Source organism: Pogoniulus pusillus, chromosome 34, assembly GCF_015220805.1.
Source record: "Pogoniulus pusillus isolate bPogPus1 chromosome 34, bPogPus1.pri, whole genome shotgun sequence".
Lineage (NCBI taxonomy): Eukaryota > Metazoa > Chordata > Aves > Piciformes > Lybiidae > Pogoniulus > Pogoniulus pusillus.
The window spans coordinates 3,807,386-3,824,970 of NC_087297.1; the positions used below are offsets into that span (position 1 = coordinate 3,807,386).

General features: G+C 52.1%; 1 protein-coding gene across 1 annotated transcript in view; it reads left to right on the top strand.

Annotated features, from left to right (window-relative positions):
* Positions 1-17,585, top strand: part of TAF4B (TATA-box binding protein associated factor 4b) — a 104,856-nt gene that overhangs the window by 26,293 nt on the left and 60,978 nt on the right. Inside the window, exons 4-8 of the mRNA XM_064170512.1 lie at positions 5,749-5,916; positions 6,034-6,156; positions 9,215-9,304; positions 12,286-12,579; positions 13,549-13,857. Of these exons, the coding sequence (XP_064026582.1) occupies positions 5,749-5,916; positions 6,034-6,156; positions 9,215-9,304; positions 12,286-12,579; positions 13,549-13,857 (984 nt within the window). The remainder of the gene's footprint in view (positions 1-5,748; positions 5,917-6,033; positions 6,157-9,214; positions 9,305-12,285; positions 12,580-13,548; positions 13,858-17,585) is intronic.

The window sequence follows — 17,585 nt, forward strand, 5'->3', positions numbered from 1 at the left end:
AGATATTTAAGGAGGTACACATGGAAGGTTTTTTGTAAGCCATATTTTTTTTTCCATTGTAGCAGCTGGAATGCCTCTAACAAGCCACAGGGCTGGATTTAAACAGCAAGAATGATGACTCTAGGAGAAATTAATGGTGCTGTTTGGTTTGGAGTGGCTTCCTTGGAGCCCTTCTCACACAGAGAATTGCAGAGCCCTCTGTAGAAGCTCCTTGTGTCTTAGAGACTAAATAGCTGCAGCGTGGATACATCCTGCCATGACAGGGCCACTTCCCCTCTCACCCTGAGGTGGATGAGAGAAGAGTGCTGAATGAGGGAGTCTGTGCCCAAGGGTGCAGGAACCTTCTGGGAAAAGGAAGGAGGAGTCCTTGGGCATGTTTGCCTTGGCAGCAGTTCATTCCTCAATCCTCAGAGAATCAGCAAGTGGTTTGGGTTGGAAGAGACCTTAAAGATCATCTAATTTCAACCAACTTGGGTTGGCAGGGACACCTCCCACCAGCTCAGCTTGCTCACAGCCTCAGCCAACCTGGCCTTGAAACCTCCAGAGGGGAGGCAGCCACAGCATCCTTGGTCAACCTGGCCAGTGTCTCACAGAGGGGGCAGCCACAGCATGCTTGGTCAACCTGGCCAGTGTCTCACAGAGGGGGCAGCCACAGCATGCTTGGTCAACCTGTGCCAGTGTCTCACAGAGGGGGCAGCCACAGCATGCTTGGTCAACCTGTGCCAGTGTCTCACAGAGGGGGCAGGCACAGCATCCTTGGTCAACCTGTGCCAGTGTCTCACAGAGGGGGCAGCCACAGCATCCTTGGTCAACCTGTGCCAGTGTCTCACAGAGGGGGCAGCCACAGCATGCTTGGTCAACCTGTGCCAGTGTCTCACAGAGGGGGCAGCCACAGCATCCTTGGTCAACCTGTGCCAGTGTCTCACAGAGGGGGCAGCCACAGCATCCTTGGTCAACCTGTGCCAGTGTCTCACAGAGGGGGCAGCCACAGCATGCTTGGTCAACCTGTGCCAGTGTCTCACCACCCTCACTGGAAAGAATTTCTTCCTAATCTCCAGTCTACATCTCTTCCAGTTTCAATCCAGTCTTCCTCATCCTATCATTACAAGCCCATGTTGAAAGTCCCTCCCCAGCTTTCCTGTAACCCATGTCAGATAGTGGAAGGCCACAATAAGCTCTCTCTGGATCTTTCTCTTCTCCAGGCTGAAGAGTCCCAACTCTCTCAGCCTGTCCTCTGGCTTCAAGCCATTGCCCCTCATCCTACCACTACATGCCCTTGTCAAAAGTCCCTCCCCAGCTTTCTTGTAGGTCCCCTTGAAGAACTTGCTGATGTTAGTCTCAACAGCTTTTTGAGCTCAGAGGAGGGGAGTGTGGGTGTGGAAGTCAACACAGAAAGGGGGAGGCAGCAGAGAGGACACAATCCTCGGTTCCATTATGCATCTCCTTTCCTGGGCACAGTGCAGCTTGAAGCAGTACTATCAGCCACACTCTTTGCTTACTGATCCAGGATTATTCTCCTCCTCATCTGTGAAACTATATCCCTTTGTTACCATTCCTGCTTGTTTGAGCTCTGAGGTCAGATGAGATGCCTGCACTCCATCATTTTTTTTCCCCTTCTTCCCAGATGGGGTCACAAAGCTGCAAAGTATCTAATTAGCATCACGCTGGGGCACTTTCATTGAGATGCAGAGCACTACTCTTGAAATTACCTCAAAATATGCAGGATTAATGCCATTTTTTTTGGGCAACTGCTTCTCTGTTGCTCAAGGTGAGAATGAGAATTGTCAGTAGTGAAAAAGGTTGAGGGCAGATGACAGAAGTTAATTCCCATATATTCATCTTCCTGGGAAAAGGGTCCAGCAGCCTTCCTGTTGTTCTCTCCCTCAGCTGATAAAGTGCTGTTCTGGTCTGGATGTGTAAACATGCTGGAATTTGCAAGAGATCAGCTCCCATGAACCTCCTGTTTTCAACTTTTGAAAGCCCAAGGCATTGCAGCTTGACAGATCTGTTCTCTGTCCCCTTCCATCTCCCTCCCGTCCATCTGTTTGTGGGATTCTCATGCCCAGTTTGCCTCCCTATGGTCTTAGAGCTGTTGAGCCTCATCCTTGGAAGAGGCAGTGATGGTGGCAAAGATCCTGCAGAGAGCTATTAAAGTGTTACCAACAGTGGGAGCCTGAGCTGGAAACCTTGCTGCTAGCTGCCTGCTTCTTTCAGATCAAACTGGCAGCAGCCTGGGAGGGAGGACACCCACCCAGAAGGGGGGGAAGAATGACAAAAATGTATTTTTACTTTAGCTTTAAGTGTTTGTTCATTAATATTTTCCTATCCTGCAAGACTTCAAAGCCCTTTGATAGTCTATGTGATGTCTGTCCAACTCTAATTAGTTTTTGCTTTATCCATGGTAGGTTAAGTTGGGCTCTTGTGTTACTGTCTTATCATTAATGCAATTAGCAAGTCTTAATTTGTGATTGTGAAGCTCAACTGGGGTGCTTAAACGTGTTCAAGTCATAGAATCATAGAAGGGTTTGGGTTGGAAGGGACCTCTGAAGGTTATCTAGCTGTTGCCCCCTGAAGTGAGCAGGGACATCCTCCACTAGAGCAGGTTGCTGTTGAGCCTGACTTTGAATCTCTTCAGGGACAGGGTCTCATCTACCTCCCTGGGCAACCTGTTCCAGTGTTCCCCTACCTTCATGGTGCAGAACTTGTTCCTAACATCCAATCTCAATCTGCTCTTCTTTCATTTCAAACTGTTGTTCCTGGTCCCTTCCCTGCAGGCCTTTGCAGACAGTTGCTCTGCAGCCTGCTTGTAGTCCCCTTCAGGTACTGGGAGGTCACTATTAGGTCTCCTTGGAGTCTTCTCCAGGCTGAAAAACCCCAGCTTCCTCAGCCTGTCTCCATAGCAGAGGTGCTGTAGCCCTCTGATCATCTTTACAGCTCTCCTGGACCTGCTCCATCAGGTCCATGTCCTCCCTGTGTTAGGGCTCCAGAGCTGGGTGCAGCAGTCCAGGTGAGGTCTCAGCAGAGCAGAGTGCCAGCATCACCTCTCTCTGTCTGTCAGCTCCTTTCATGCAGCCCAGGATGCCATTGGCCTTCTGGGCTGCCAGGGCACACTAACAGTGAAAGCAACTGAGTAGATTTTTGGCCCAGGAAGCCAGGCTTTCCCTTTCTCTTGAGAGGTTTGGCTGGAAAGCAATACCCAAAGTGAGCTTTCAGATACTAACCTGAAACTCTTGATCTTTGTAACCTGCAGATTCTCTCAGTCTCAAGCTGAGAAACTGAAAGTAGTTGGTTTTGCAGAGGTAAAGTGGTCTGCTCTGACTGTTCTCTGTTGTATCAGAACTGGGGTGGGGGGGGGTTGGGTTCTTGGTTGTGTTGGGTTTTGGCTCTTCTTTAAATCCTGACCAGACATAGTTTGGTACAGGAGATTTTCCTCTCAAAACTACCATTTAGCCTGGTTTGGAAAGGAGAAGGCAAACTGTGCTCTTAAACTGAGGAAAGCTTCATAGCTCTCCTTTTGCTGGAGCTTCTGAATCCATTGGTTCCAAATTCTAAGGAGATGATACAAAGAAGTCTCAAAACACCTGAATTTGGTCATGGTTTGTGTCACAGCAGAGGAGGAGAGGGATAGATCCACATTACTGCCCAGGAGGAAAGGGCAGGAAGGACTTGTTAGGTGTGTTTTCTTGGCTGGCTGCTTCCTTCCAAAGTGGGCACAGCTTTACCTGCTGTGCAGCTGAGGTTCTTCTTCCCCTGTACTCAACACTGCTTAGGCCACACCTTGAGTGCTGTGTCCAGTTCTGGGCCCCTCCATTCAAGAGAGATGTTGAGGTGCTGGAAGGTGTTGAGAGAAGGGCAGCAAGGCTGGGGAGGGGGCCTGGAACACAAACCCTATGAGGAGAGGCTGAGGGAGCTGGGGGTGTGCAGCCTGCAGAAGAGGAGGCTCAGGGCAGAGCTCATTGCTGTCTGCAGCTACCTGAAGGGAGGCTGTAGCCAGGTGGGGTTGGGCTCTTCTGCCAGGGAACCAGCAACAGAACAAGGGGACACAGCCTCAAGTTGTGCCAGGGCAGGTCTAGGTTAGCTGTGAGGAGGAAGTTGTTGTCAGAGAGAGTGATTGGCATCGGAATGGGCTGCCCAGGGAGGTGGTGGAGTCACTGTGCCTGGAGGTGTTGAAGCCAATCCTGGCTGGGGCACTTAGTGCCATGGTCTGGCTGATTGTCCAGGGCTGGGTGCTAGGTTAGACTGGATGATCTTGGAGGTCTCTTCCAACCTGGTTGGTTGATTCTATGATTCTATTCTATGAAAAAGGAAAAGTAGAATGGTTTGAGTTGGAAGGGACCTTAAAGATCCTCTAGTTAGAACCACCCTGCCCTGGGCAGAGACACCTCCTGTTAGAACAGGTGAGCAAGTGCCAACCTGGCTTTGAACACTTCCAGGCTTGGAGCCTCTACAACATCTCTGGGTAACATATTTCAGTGCCTTACTACTCTCATGGGGAATAATTTCTTCCTGATGGTAATCACCCAAGGTCTTATTTGTCTTCAGAGTGGTATCACTTGGCTTAGCATTGCCCAAAATTCATTCGACTCAGACTGCAGCAGCCTGGCAGAGTTGATCTGTTTCTTCAAGACAATCTTACCTCCTTCTCCTCACCTGAAGTTGCAGGCAGTGCTTCAGCCTGGGTGAGCCTTTGTCATTTCATAGATTCATGGATTCATAGAGAGCTGCTCAGCTTCCCTCGTGCTCACTTATTTACCAAAACCAACCTGATCAGATTTGAAAATCATAGTTTGGGTTGGAAGGGACCTTAAAGATCATCCAGTTCCAACCCTCTGCCGTGGGCAGGGACACCTTCCACTGTCCCAGCGTGCTCAAGGCCTCATCCTTGAATACCTCCCGGGAGGGGGCATCCACAACCTCCTTGGGTAATCTGTTTCTTCCCTTTGCTCTTCATTTTCTAACAGAATTGTGTCTGGGGTGGGGGGGGGTGGGGGGTTCTGTCACCTACTGTATGCAGAAGCTTCATCCCTGGAAGTTTTTAAGGCCAACCTGGGTGTGACTCTGGGCAACCTGATCTAGTGAAAAGTGGCAGGGGAGTTGGAACTGAATCATATAATCAAGCAGGTTGGAAGAGAGCTCCAAGATCATCCAGTTCAACCTAGCACCCAGCCCTGGCCAATCAACCAGACCATGGCACTAAGTGCCCCAGCCAGGCTTGGCTTCAACACCTCCAGGCACAGAGACTCCACCACCTCCCTGGGCAGCCCATTCCAATGCCAATCACTCTCTCTGCCAACAACTTCCTAACAACATCCAGCCTAGACCTCCCCTGGCACAGCTTGAGACTGTGTCCCCTTGTTCTGTTGCTGGTTCCCTGGCAGAAGAGCTCAACCCCACCTGGCTACAGCCTCCCTTCAGGCAGCTGCAGACAGCAATGAGCTCTGCCCTGAGCCTCCTCTGCTGCAGGCTGCACCCCCCCAGCTCCCTCAGCCTCTCCTCATTGGGTTTGTGTTCCAGGCCTTCTTATGACCCTTGAGGTCCCTTCCAACCCTGACAATTCACTGATTCTCTATTAAAAAGAGCTTTTCAAAGCAAATTCATCCAAGCTTTTAAAAACCAGAGATAAAATCATCTATTGCTGCTCTCAGTGGTGCTGTGGAGGGAGGGTGCTGCCTTCTTTTGCTAGCAGAGTAATCCAGCATGTTTGTCACGTTATGTCTTTGCTTCCAAAGTGTTAATTTTCCCTTCCAGCCAGCAGCTGCAGCCGGCAGTGTTACTGCACTTACTGCTGTAAAGCCTTCGAGTACTGGAACACCTGTAAAACTTCCAGCTACAGGACCACCTGCACAAGCTATTTCCCCAAAGGCAGGCTCTGTGAAAGCAGAGGGCACAACAGTAGCACAGACCAGCACTTCTACAGTAAGGAGAGAAAAAAAAAAGCCAGCAAGGTTTTAATTAAAGATGAACCTTCTCTGTTCAGCAGAGGTTGGAGAGGCAATGCAAAATCCAACGCTCTGCTCTTTATTTCCATGCTAGGACGTGCTGGAGAACGTGAAGAAGTGCAAGAATTTCCTTGCTACACTAATAAAACTGGCATCTAGTGAACCTCAAACCTCTGTGATGGGGCAGAACGTGAGGAATCTGGTGCAGAATCTCCTGGTGAGACTTTCCTCCAATAATACCTGTGTTGTGTGTGTGTCGTTTGTGCCTTGGACTTCAGCAGCGGTTTGTGCTGCCCCGGCTTTTGGGTGGGTTTTTTGGCTTGCTTGTTGGCTTTGTGGAGCTGCAGGGTTGGCTTTGTGGAGGCTGCAGGGTTGGCTTTGTGAAGCTGCAGGGTTGGAGCTGCAGGGTTGGCTTTGTGGAGGCTGCAGGGTTGGCTTTGTGGAGGCTGCAGGGTTGGCTTTGTGGAGGCTGCAGGGTTGGCTTTGTGAAGCTGCAGGGTTGGCTTTGTGGAGCTGCAGGGTTGGCTTTGTGGAGGCTGCAGGGTTGGAGCTGCAGGGTTGGCTTTGTGAAGCTGCAGGGTTGGAGCTGCAGGGTTGGCTTTGTGAAGCTGCAGGGTTGGAGCTGCAGGGTTGGCTTTGTGGAGCTGCAGAGTTGGAGCTGCAGGGTTGGCTTTGTGAGGCTGCAGGGTTGGAGCTGCAGGGTTGGCTTTGTGGAGGCTGCAGGGTTGGCTTTGTGGAGGCTGCAGGGTTGGCTTTGTGGAGGCTGCAGGGTTGGCTTTGTGAGGCTGCAGGGTTGGCTTTGTGGAGCTGCAGAGTTGGAGCTGCAGGGTTGGCTTTGTGGAGCTGCAGAGTTGGAGCTGCAGGGTTGGCTTTGTGAGGCTGCAGGGTTGGAGCTGCAGGGTTGGCTTTGTGGAGGCTGCAGGGTTGGCTTTGTGAGGCTGCAGGGTTGGAGCTGCAGGGTTGGCTTTGTGAGGCTGCAGGGTTGGAGCTGCAGGGTTGGCTTTGTGGAGGCTGCAGGGTTGGCTTTGTGAGGCTGCAGGGTTGGCTTTGTGGAGCTGCAGGGTTGGCTTTGTGGAGCTGCAGGGTTGGCTTTGTGGAGCTGCAGGGTTGGCTTTGTGGAGGCTGCAGGGTTGGCTTTGTGAGGCTGCAGGGTTGGAGCTGCAGGGTTGGCTTTGTGAGGCTGCAGGGTTGGAGCTGCAGGGTTGGCTTTGTGGAGCTGCAGGGTTGGCTTTGTGGAGGCTGCAGGGTTGGAGCTGCAGGGTTGGCTTTGTGAGGCTGCAGGGTTGGCTTTGTGGAGGCTGCAGGGTTGGCTTTGTGGAGGCTGCAGGGTTGGCTTTGTGGAGGCTGCAGGGTTGGCTTTGTGAGGCTGCAGGGTTGGAGCTGCAGGGTTGGCTTTGTGGAGGCTGCAGGGTTGGCTTTGTGAGGCTGCAGGGTTGGCTTTGTGAGGCTGCAGGATTGGAGCTGCAGGGTTGGCTTTGTGGAGGCTGCAGGGTTAGAGCTGCAGGGTTGGCTTTGTGGGGCTGCAGGGTTGGCTTTGTGGAGCTGCAGAGTTGGAGCTGCAGGGTTGGCTTTGTGGAGCTGCAGAGTTGGAGCTGCAGGGTTGGCTTTGTGGAGGCTGCAGGGTTGTCTTTGTGGAGCTGCAGGGTTGGAGCTGCAGGGTTGGCTTTGTGGAGGCTGCAGGGTTGGCTTTGTGAGGCTGCAGGGTTGGCTTTGTGGAGCTGCAGAGTTGGAGCTGCAGGGTTGGCTTTGTGGAGGCTGCAGGGTTGGCTTTGTGAGGCTGCAGGGTTGGCTTTGTGAGGCTGCAGGATTGGAGCTGCAGGGTTGGCTTTGTGGAGGCTGCAGGGTTAGAGCTGCAGGGTTGGCTTTGTGGGGCTGCAGGGTTGGCTTTGTGGGGCTGCAGGGTTGGCTTTGTGGGGCTGCAGGGTTGGCTTTGTGGAGGCTGCAGCTTAGAATTGTGGAATGGCTTAGGTTAGAAGGGACCTTAGAGATCATCAGCTCCAACCCACCTGCCTTGGGCAGGGATGCCTCTCAACTAAACGAGGTTGCACAAGGCCTCATCCAACTCAATGATCCCTGGAGGTCTCTTCCAACCCCTAAGATTTTAAGGGTGTCACTGGCCTTGTTCCTTTGTGGTTCTGAACTTTCTTGGAGGAGGTAATGTTCCTGACGACTGTGGCAGAGCCACTGGGAAAGGATGGCAGTGTCCAGGGCCACCTTAGCCTTGAAGGCACTGAAGTAGGCTGGATATTAGGAAGAACTTCTTCATGGAAAGAGTGATTGGCCATTGGAAGGGGCTGCCATGGGAGGTGGTGGAGCCACTATCCCTGGAGGTGTATAAGAAGAGGCTGGATGAGGCATTTAGTGCCATGGCTTAGTTAATAAGAAGGGTTTGGTGATAGGTTGGACTCAATGATCTTAGAGGTCTTTTCCAACCTGGTTAATTCTGGAAGTAGTGAGTGAGGACTCACTACTTGGGTGAGGGAACCCTGGAGCAGGCTGCCCAGAGGGGGTGTGGAGTCTCCTCCTCTGGTTACTTTCCAAACCCACCTGCATGCATTCCTGTGCAAACTACCCTAAGTCATCCTGCTTGGCAGTGGGGTTGGACTGGATTATCTCTGGAGATCTCTTCCAACCTCCAAGGTTCTGTGATTCTGTTCTGCGCTTCGGTGACTCTCAGAAGTCTGCTGACCCTCCCAAGCCTTTGTGTTGGGGCAGAGCAGAAAGCATTAAGAAAGGAGACAGCTCGGCAGAGGACTGGTACCCTGGTGGTATGCAGAGCTGATGTTGTGATGCTTTTGAACGCCCATGTTAAGTGCTCTGCTTTATCATTCCTTAGACCAGAATTGCCTTACAACGAGCAGTGAGCTGTCTTTTGTCTCAGGACTCCTTAGGCAGAAAGCTGCCTTTACAGGCAAGAAGTGCTTGCAGTGGATTTAAAACATCTCTGCATAACAAGGAGGCACTCGAAAGGATCAGTGCTGCTCGAAAACTTGTTTCTGTGGGTTCACTCCAGTGAAGGGTTGTCTGGACAAGCATCCTTCAGTGTGTTAACTGCCTGCTAATGAATTTGATAACACCACACCTGAAGGGCAACATCATCCTGTCCTAAACTCTCCTGTTCAGAAATACAGCAGGGAAAAAGAGAAAGGATTTGAGTACTGAAGGTGAACACTTCCCTGATAATGTCCATTTCTCTGAAGTTCTGGGATGTGGGGAATAAAAGCTGGTGGAGTCCTACTTAGAACTTAACCACTGTCATTGGGCTTTCCTCTTAGGAAGCAAAAATTGAACCAGAAGAATTTACAAAGAAGCTGTACATAGAGCTCAAGTCATCTCCACAACCATGTTTAGTTCCTTTTCTCAAGGTAAGTGTCTGGTGGTGGATACCTGGTGTAAAATGAGGGGAATCATAGAATCATAGAAGTGTTTGGTTGGAAGAGACCTCTAAGATCATCCAGTTCAACCATCAACCCAACACCACCATGGCCACTAAACTATGCCCACAGGTGTCATGGCCACATGTTTCTTGAACACCTTCCAGGGAACTCCACCACCTCCCTGAACAGCCTGTTCCAATCCCCTCACCACTCTCACAGTAAAGAATTTTTCCTCCTCTTCAACCTAACCCTCCCCTGACACAATTTCAGGCCATTTCCTCTCCTATCACCTGAGAGAGGGGAGAATGCATTACCCTGAGACAAGTTGCCCGGGCACATCTGGCTTCAGAAGTAGCCAAACTACCTTCTTCAGAGCCCTGGCTGATGATCCCTGCTGGACATGGACTGGCTGCTCCTGCATGGGGCCAGCTCAATGTCTGCAGTGTTCCCAAAACAGTCAGGTGAACTTCAGAAGCTCTGCATAGACCCAGCCTGGGGCTGGTGAGTCCTGAGAGCTCCAGACCAGCTCACACAGAGGAGCTGGGGCTGGTGAGTCCTGAGAGCTCCAGACCAGCTCACACAGAGGAGCTGGGGCTGGTGAGTCCTGAGAGCTCCAGACCAGCTCACACAGAGGAGCTGGGGCTGGTGAGTCCTGAGAGCTCCAGACCAGCTCACACAGAGGAGCTGGGGCTGGTGAGTCCTGAGAGCTCCAGACCAGCTCACACAGAGGAGCTGGGGCTGGTGAGTCCTGAGAGCTCCAGACCAGCTCACACAGAAGAGCTGGGGCTGGTGAGTCTGCCTCAACACAAGGGGGAACTTCTTGCCTGGAAGGGTCCCAGAGCCCTGGCACAGGCTGCCCAGAGAGGTTGTGGAGTCTCCTTCTCTGGGGACTTTCCAGGCCTGTCTGGATGTGTTCCTGTGGGACCTGAGCTAGGTTGTATGGTCCTGCTCTGGCAGGGGGGTTGGACTCAATGATCTCCTTGGGTCCATTCCAACCCCTAACATCCTGTGAGCCTGCACCCTGATTGCTTGCTTCTGAAGTACTCAAAGGACCTGTAGTTAATACACATCACTTAGGTCTGGAGCTCTGAGCAGCTGTGACAGGATTGAGTGCCAAATGGAGGCTGACTTCAGGAGCACTTCTCTGAGGTGCTTCAAGGAGTGATATTTCCCTCCTTGGCTGTGGGGGAAATGCAGCTCCAGGCTGGGAAGAAATCATGGGACAGCTGGTAGCACTGTTAGCTAGTCGAGTGGAATTTTAGGGAGGACTCTAGAGTTATCTCTTATCTTTGAGCTGCAAGTTTTGGATGAAGTGGTTGTAGATGTTTTATTTTGTCTCTTCCAACAGGTGGGAAAGCACAGTGTGGCTGAGAAGCCTACAAGAAAGCTGGGGAGGCCTTGTAGTGATAGGAGAAGGGGAATGGGTTGAAGCTTGAGGAGGAGAGATTTAGACTGGATATTAGGAAGAAATTCTTTTCAGTGAGGGAGGTGAGACACTGGAACAGATTGCACAGGGAGGTCATTTATGCCTCCTCCCTGGATGTGTTCAAGGCCAGATTGGCTGGAGTCTTGAGCAGCCTGGTCTAGTGGAAGCTGTCCCTGCCCATAGCAGGGTTGCTGGATCTAGGTGATCACAGGATGTCAGGGATTGTAAGGGACCCAAAAAGATCATGGAGTCCAACCCCCTCCTGCCAAAGCAGGACCACACAATCTAGCTCAGGGCACACAGGAACACATCCAGACAGGACTGGAAAGGCTCCAGAGAAGGAGACTCCACAGCCTTTCTGGGCAGCCTGTGCCAGTGCTCTGGGATCCTTCCAGTCAAGAAGTTCCCCCTTGTGTTGAGCTGGAACCTCCTGTGCTGCAGCTTCCATCCATTGCTCCTTGTCCTACCCCAGGGAGCAGTGAGCAGAGCCTGTCCCCCCCCATCCTGACCCCCAGCCCTCAGATATTATAGAATCTGTAAGGTCTCTGCCAACCCAACCCAACCCATCCCATAATTTTATGATTTTCCAAATCTGCTCAGGATGCATTTGGTAAAGAAATGAGCATGAGGAAAGCTGAGCAGCTTTTAAACAAGAAAAGGAAGTGAATGTCCAAGGCAGTTGTGCTGCAGAGGGTCCAGATACACACTAGATGATCTTTTGAGGTCTCTTCCAACCCCAAGCAATTTGCTGACTTAGTATATTAGCATGTGAGAGATGTTCCTTCTGCACAGAGCCCAGAGCTACAGCACAAGCTGCTGAGGAGGTCCAAAAGGAGTTGTGAGAACACACAGAGCTCGTTCCCACTGGTTCTGAGCCATAACATTGTGCATAGTCGAGGAGAAATATCTGTAGAGGGCTCCAAGATTGTTGTGTCCATTGAATTTCTCAGACACAGATGTAGTTAAAAGGAAATGTAGGCTGCCCTTGGTGGTTCTGTTGTGCAGAGCTAACTGACATTACTGAAGTGCTGTCCCCCTCTAGTGTAGACACAGCTGTATTGGTACAGAGCTGCTCCTGGCTTTGCAGCTTGCTTCTGGCTTCCCTGGCAGATAAGCTCAGTGGAATAAACTCAAGGGTTACAACGCAGCAGGGCTTTTGGCAAAGCAAACCTCGAGTTTGTTTTGTTGAGGTGGTAAAGCAGTCGAAATGGTCTTGTTCTGCAAGAGAAGATAAACTCCAAATTGAAACACAGAAACAAAAGCACTAAACCCCCAGACCAAAGATGTGGATGAGGTTTCCCTACAAGTGGGGTGTGCTGAGTGCTGTGAAGCGATGGGGGCTGCTGGCCTTTGCTCAGCCTGGGGTGGTGATTCTTGTGGGCCACACTGACCAGCAATTTAAGGTTGCCTGGTTCTTGGAATGAGGAAGTTATAATCCCCTGAAAAATGAACTGGGGAGATGAGGAGGAAGAGGCAGTTGGTAATGTGTCAGTGCTGTGCAGTGCTGCAGCTATGGGCAGTGTTTTCTGCTTGTCTCTCCTAGAAAAGCCTGCTTGCCCTGCGCCAGCTGGTGCCCAATGCACACAGCTTCATCCAGCAGTGTCTGCAGCAGCCAGCTCCAGCACAAGAACCTCTTTCCACTTGCACCTCTGCAGCCCCAGCTCCTCCCATAGCAGTGACAACTTCAGCTGTAGCAACAACTTCGCCTCCAGTTACAAACCCGGTGTCTGCCTCTGGAACAGTCACAGTGTCTGCAGTTCTGCAGCCAGTGTCTGCTGCTGGAACAGCCACAGACTCTGGAACAGCCACAGCATCTACAGTTCTGCAGCCAGTGTCTGCCTCTGGAACAGTCACAGCCTCTGGAACAGCCACAGCATCTACAGTTCTGCAGCCAGTGTCTGCCTCTGGAACAGTCACAGCCTCTGGAACAGTCCCAGCATCTACAGTTCTGCAGCCAGTGTCTGCCTCTGGAACAGTCACAGCCTCTGGAACAGCCACAGCATCTACAGTTCTGCAGCCAGTGTCTGCCTCTGGAACAGTCACAGCCTCTGGAACAGTCACAGCATCTACAGTTGTGCAGCCAGTGTCTGCTTCTGGAACAGTCACAGTCTCTGGAACAGTCACAGCATCTACAGTTCTGCAGCCAGTGTCTGCTTCTGGAACAGTCACAGCATCTACAGTTCTGCAGCCAGTGTCTGCTGCTGGAACAGTCACAGCATCTACAGTTCTGCAGCCAGTGTCTGCTGCTGGAACAGTCACAGCATCTACAGTTCTGCAGCCAGTGTCTGCTGCTGGAACAGTCACAGCATCTACAGTTGTGCAGCCAGTGTCTGCTTCTGGAACAGTCAGAGCTGCTGGAACAGTCACAGCATTTACAGTTGTGCAGCCAGTGTCTGCTGCTGGAACAGTCAGAGCTGCTGGAACAGTCACAGCATCTACAGTTCTACAGCCAGTGTCTGCTGCTGGAACAGTCACAGCATCTACAGTTCTACAGCCAGTGTCTGCTGCTGGAACAGTCACAGCATCTACAGTTCTACAGCCAGTGTCTGCCTCTGGAACAGTCACAGCATCTACAGTTCTACAGCCAGTGTCTGCTGCTGGAACAGTCACAGCACCTACAGTTGTGCAGCCAGTGTCTGCCTCTGGAACAGTCACAGCCTCTGCAGTTCTGCAGCCAGTGTCTGCCCCTGGAACAGCCTCTGCAGTTGTGCAGCCAGTGTCTGCCCCTGGAACAGTCACAGCGTCTGCAGTTCCAAAACCAGCCCTTGCCAGAGCATTGGCCAAGGCTCCTCTGCAGGTGCTGAAGCCTGTTCCTTCCTCTGCAGTGGTGCCAGCATCCCTTCGGCCTGCAGCTGCAGTGCTCACCACAGTGCCAGCCCCGTCAGGCCTGGCTGCTGCCCAAGCTGCTAAGCCAGTCTTCACCTCTGCCGTGGCACCGTCCTCTCTCCGCTCCGTGAAGTCACTGCTGGTCTCCACAGTGAGCTCTCCATCAGCAAGCCCTCTGCAGCCCCTGAAGGCAGCTGCTGGAGCTCCCATCAGCATTAAAATCTCCCAGCCCAGCTCGGTGCCTGCGCAGTCAGTGGGTGCTCAGCAGGTGGTTAAAGTCAAACAGTTGGTAAGATGAATGTCTCTGCTTCCCTGTAACCAGGCCTCTTTACTTTGACTCTTAGCAAAGAGGAAATCGATTTGGGCCTCAGCTTGTTCTTTTCTAGTGTATGAGGGTGACTGCCATGAGTTAATCAGGTGTGCTTGTCATGGGATGGGGATACTGAGCCCTTGTGGAGAAGGGGAGCAAGGCTAAGTGTGAGGTCCTGCTCCTGAGTCAGGGCAATCCCAACCACAAATCAGGCTGGGCAGGGAATGGCTCAAGAGCAGTCTTGAAGAGAAGGACTTAGGGGTGTCAGTTGGTGACAAACTCCCCAGGAGCCAGAACTGGTCTCTGGCAGCCTAGAGCCAGCTGTGTGTTGGCTGCAGCCAGAGCAAGGAGAGCAGCAGCACAGGGAGGGGATTCTCCTCAGACCCCCTCTGGATTACTGCCTCCAGTTCTGCACCCTCAGCACAAGAAGGACCTGGAATTGCTGGAGCGGGTCCAGAGGATGCCACAAAGATGCTCAGAGGGCTGGAGAAGCTCCTCTGTGGGGACAGGCTGGGAGAGTTGGGGCTGTTCAGCCTGGAGAAGAGGAAGCTTCAGGGATACCTTAGAGCAGCCTTCCAGTACCTGAAGGGGGCTGCAGGAGAGCTGGGGAGGGATGTTTTACAAGGGCTTGTAGTGACAGGATGAGGGACAATGGCTTTGAGCTGGAAGAGGGGAGATTGACACTGGAGATGAGGAAGAAATTCTGGATAGTGAAGGTGGGCAAGCACTGGACCAGGTTGCCCAGGGAGGTTGTGAATGCTTCCTCCTCGGAGGTGTGCAAGGCCAGGTTGGATGAGCAGCCTGATCTAGTGGAAGGTTTTCCATTTACAACGAAATGATCTTTAAGGTCCCTTCCAACCCAAACCATTTTGTGAATCTAAAGCCAGCAGTAAGCTTGATCCCTTGCAAGACCTGCTGACCACCATTGCACCAGCCCAAACTTGCATCTCGAGGCAGGAGGGAATACAAGTTCTGCCCCCTAGACTAGGCAGGAGGAGGCAGGACATGCTGGTATCAGAAGCTGTTGGTGGGATGCTTGTGTTAATTGCTGTTAGCTGTCTCATTAGAGCTGTGCCTCAGCCAGCCACCAAGGAGCCCAGGCTCTCTGCCTTGGTAGTTCCTACCTTGGGTACTAGACACGAGGGGGCTGGAAGATATTTAGTGATGTGTTAACTGAAATGCACAAAGTAGCTCAAGGAGAGTTCTGACCTCCAGATTTACTCAGACATGTTCATTATGAAGTCATCCAAAAGTGAGCTTTTTCTATCAGGCCTCATTAGCTAACAAATTCCAGGAGGGATAAATGTCTTGATGAAACAATACCCTCAAAAGCAAGGTGTTAACAGATCTTTGTTTTCCTTGGCACAGGCTAAGTTCTTGTTAATGTTAAATAGCAACCAACTGTGGCTCACAGGCAGACAGACTGGAACACAGGAGGTTCCATGGAAATAGTCTTCATTCTGAGGGTGGCAGAGCCCTGGACCAGGCTGCCCAGAGACGTTCACAGAATCATAGAATGGTTTAGGTTGGGAGAGACCTCAAAGCTCAGCCAGTTCCAACCCCCTGCCATAGGCAGGGACACCTCCCACTAGAAGAGGTTGCTCAAGGACTCATCCAACCTGGTCCTGAACACCTCCAGGGAGGTTGTGGAGCACAGAAGCACAGAATGTGATCTTTGATCCAAGGATTTCAATCACTGTGCCTGAGATCTACCCAGGTGAGGCTCAAAACATGCTGACTACAGGGGGTTTGGGCTGGATGACCTTTGGAGGTCCCTTCCAGTCCAATCCATTGTGTGAATAATGTCCCTCTGGTGGGTAACTCAATTCTTAGAATCATAGAATCAAGCAGGTTGGAAGAGGCCTCCAAGCTCTTCCAGCCCAACCTAGCACCCAGCCCTGGACAATCAACCAGACCATGGCACTAAGTGCCCCAGCCAGGCTTTTCTTGGAGACCTCCAGGCACAGAGACTCCACCACCTCCCTGGGCAGCCCATTCCAATGCCAATCACTCTCTCTGACAAAAACTTCCTCCTAACATCCAGCCTAGACCTCTCCTGGCACAACTTGAGGCAGTGTCCCCTTGTTCTGTTGCTGGCTGCCTGGCAGCAGAGCCCAACCCCACCTGGCTACAGCCTCCCTGCAGGCAGCTGCAGACAGCAATGAGCTCTGCCCTGAGCCTCCTCTGCTGCAGGCTGCACACCCCCAGCTCCCTCAGCCTCTCCTCACAGGGCTGTGCTCCAGGACCCTCCCCAGCCTTGCTGCCCTTCTCAGTATCTCAACATCTCTCTTGACTTGAGGAGCCCAGAACTGGACACAGCACTCACAGGGGTGGCCTGACCAGTGCAGAGCACAGGGGCAGAAGAACCTCCCTTGTCCTGCTGCCCACACTGCTCCTGAGCCAGCCCAGGATGCCATTGGCTCTGATGCCCACCTGGGCACTGCTGCCTCAGCTTCAGCTACTCTCTCCCAGCACCCCCAGGTCCCTCTCTGCCTGGCTGCTCTCAGCCACTCTGTGCCCAGCCTGTAGTGCTGCTTGGGGTTGTTGTGGCCAGAGTGCAGAACCCTGCACTTGGCCTTGTCCAATCTTGATGAGGACTTCCTTGTAAAGACTTTTTTCTTTTCCCTTAAAAAGACAGCAAAACATTAGAGTTCCCCTAAAGCCAGATCTGCTTTCCCAGGCATGCTGTGTGAATCTCCTTTAGTTTATTTATTGTGAACTCTTGATTTAGCAGTATTCAGACCCTTAAAATCTTTGGCTCTTTAAACTTTCCTCCTCCTTTCAACGTGCATAAGGTGGCTGCAGTACAAGACTCCTGCATTCCAAGTAAAGAGCTTTAAGAAGAACAAAGCTGTGGAAGGGGTGATGGTGGTGGGGGTTTAAGAAAGCCCCACCAGCCAACCAAAAAGCCCTCAGACAGCCCCAAACAGCCAGCATATGCACTGACAGGCTTGGCTCTAGGAGCCACAGGCAACTTGGAAAAAGAGTTGGTAGCCTTACTGTCTTTGAGGAGTGAATCAGCCAGAAGAAAATGAGAGCTTCTTAGGTTGTCCAAGGGCTGGAGAGCAGTTTGTTGGCTGCAGAGCAAGCCCTGCAATCCAGGGGAAGGGTTTGCCATCTGTACCAACAGAGGAGGAAGCTGAACTCCACCCTGGGGAAGTCAAAACAGTTCTGGAATATGAGATTGGTGAGCTCAAGGAATGGCTTCTGCCTCCTGCACTTCTGCAGTGGGGCAGCCTGTTTCAGTTTCTTTTCTTCCTCACACCTTAGCAATGCTGAACTGCATACCAAGCATCTTCTGAGCCTCACCTGGGTGGATACCAGGCACAGTGATTGAAATCCTTGGAACAAGCTGGAGAGGCTGAGGGAGTTGGGGGTGTTTGGCCTGGAGAAGGGGCTCAGGGCAGAGCTCATTGCTGCCTGCAGCTGCCTGCAGGGAGGCTGTAGCCAGGTGGGGTTGGGCTCTGCTGTCAGGCAAGCAGCGACAGAACAAGGGGACACAGTCTCAAGCTGTGCCAGGGCAGATCTAGGCTGGATGTTAGGAGGAAGTTCCTGGCAGAGAGAGTGATTGGCATTGGAATGGGCTGCCCAGTGGAGTGGCTGTGGCTGGAGGTGTTGAAGCCAAGCCTGGCTGGGGCACTTAGTGCCATGGTCTGGTTGACTGGATAGGGCTGGGTGCTAGGTTGGGCTGGCTGAGCTTGGAGGTC